Source organism: Condylura cristata, unplaced genomic scaffold (assembly GCF_000260355.1).
Source record: "Condylura cristata isolate star-nosed mole 26May11 unplaced genomic scaffold, ConCri1.0 scaffold00002, whole genome shotgun sequence".
Taxonomy (NCBI): domain Eukaryota; kingdom Metazoa; phylum Chordata; class Mammalia; order Eulipotyphla; family Talpidae; genus Condylura; species Condylura cristata.
This window is the reverse complement of record NW_004567103.1, coordinates 1,073,165-1,074,018: the sequence shown is the minus strand read 5'-3', so window position 1 is coordinate 1,074,018 and position 854 is coordinate 1,073,165. Positions and strand designations below refer to the sequence as shown.

Here is an 854-nt window from a genome sequence, read left to right as displayed (position 1 = left end):
AGGTCGGGGGGAGCAGGGCGCTACCCGTAGACCCAGGGCCTCCGGCTGCTCAGGACCCGCTGTCAGGAGGCCCCGCTGTGGTGCGGGGGTGCCGGCCGCCTCGGGGCCGCCCCTTCGTGGCCCGCCCGTGACGTGCCCAGGTCCTCTCCTTCGCAAAGCCCAGCCCGCCTTGAAGGATCCAGGCCCCTCCTCCTTCCCTTCGGCTCCCAGGCGAGAGGCGCGGCCTGTCGCTGGGACTCAGGGCGGCCCCTGACTCCGGACCTGGCCCCAGGCGCTGCCCTCTCATCCACGGTCCAGTGTGTTCACCCCCTGGAAGAGTTCAGAGGCCCCGGGAGTCCTCCCCGCGGCGCCCCCCGCTCGCGCGTGAGGCACCCCCAGAAGTGCCGGCCGGGGCCTCGCGTCCGATTTCTGCAGGTCCCCAGGCGCCAGCGCTGGGGCGTGGGGCCTGCCCAGCCTTCCCGGGCGCTCCCTGTGCTGCCGAAGGCGCTCCTGCTCCCCCGCTCTCCCGCCAGCCCCCCAACACTCCCGAGGGGCCATCCTGCCTGACGGTGACCCCACCTTCCCCCGCAGGGAAGAGAAGGAGCGGTGGATTCGGGCCAAGTACGAGCAGAAGCTCTTCCTGGCGCCGCTGCCGTGCGCGGAGCTGTCCCTGGGCCAGCGCCTGCTGCGGGCCACGGCCGAGGAGGACCTGCGCTCCGTCATCCTGCTGCTGGCGCACGGCTCCCGGGACGAGGTGAACGAGACCTGCGGGGAGGGCGACGGCCGCACGGCGCTGCACCTGGCCTGCCGCAAGGGCAACGTGGTCCTGGCGCAGCTGCTCATCTGGGTAGGTGGCCGCCGCGCCGCGCCGCGCC

The 854-nt window shown here is 74.0% G+C and overlaps 1 protein-coding gene across 1 annotated transcript in view; it reads left to right on the top strand.

Annotated features, from left to right (window-relative positions):
• The window catches only part of AGAP1 (ArfGAP with GTPase domain, ankyrin repeat and PH domain 1), a 252,155-nt gene that overhangs the window by 249,878 nt on the left and 1,423 nt on the right, over window positions 1-854 (top strand). Inside the window, exon 24 of the mRNA XM_012725166.1 lies at window positions 571-826. Coding sequence (XP_012580620.1) covers window positions 571-826 — 256 coding nt within the window. The remainder of the gene's footprint in view (window positions 1-570; window positions 827-854) is intronic.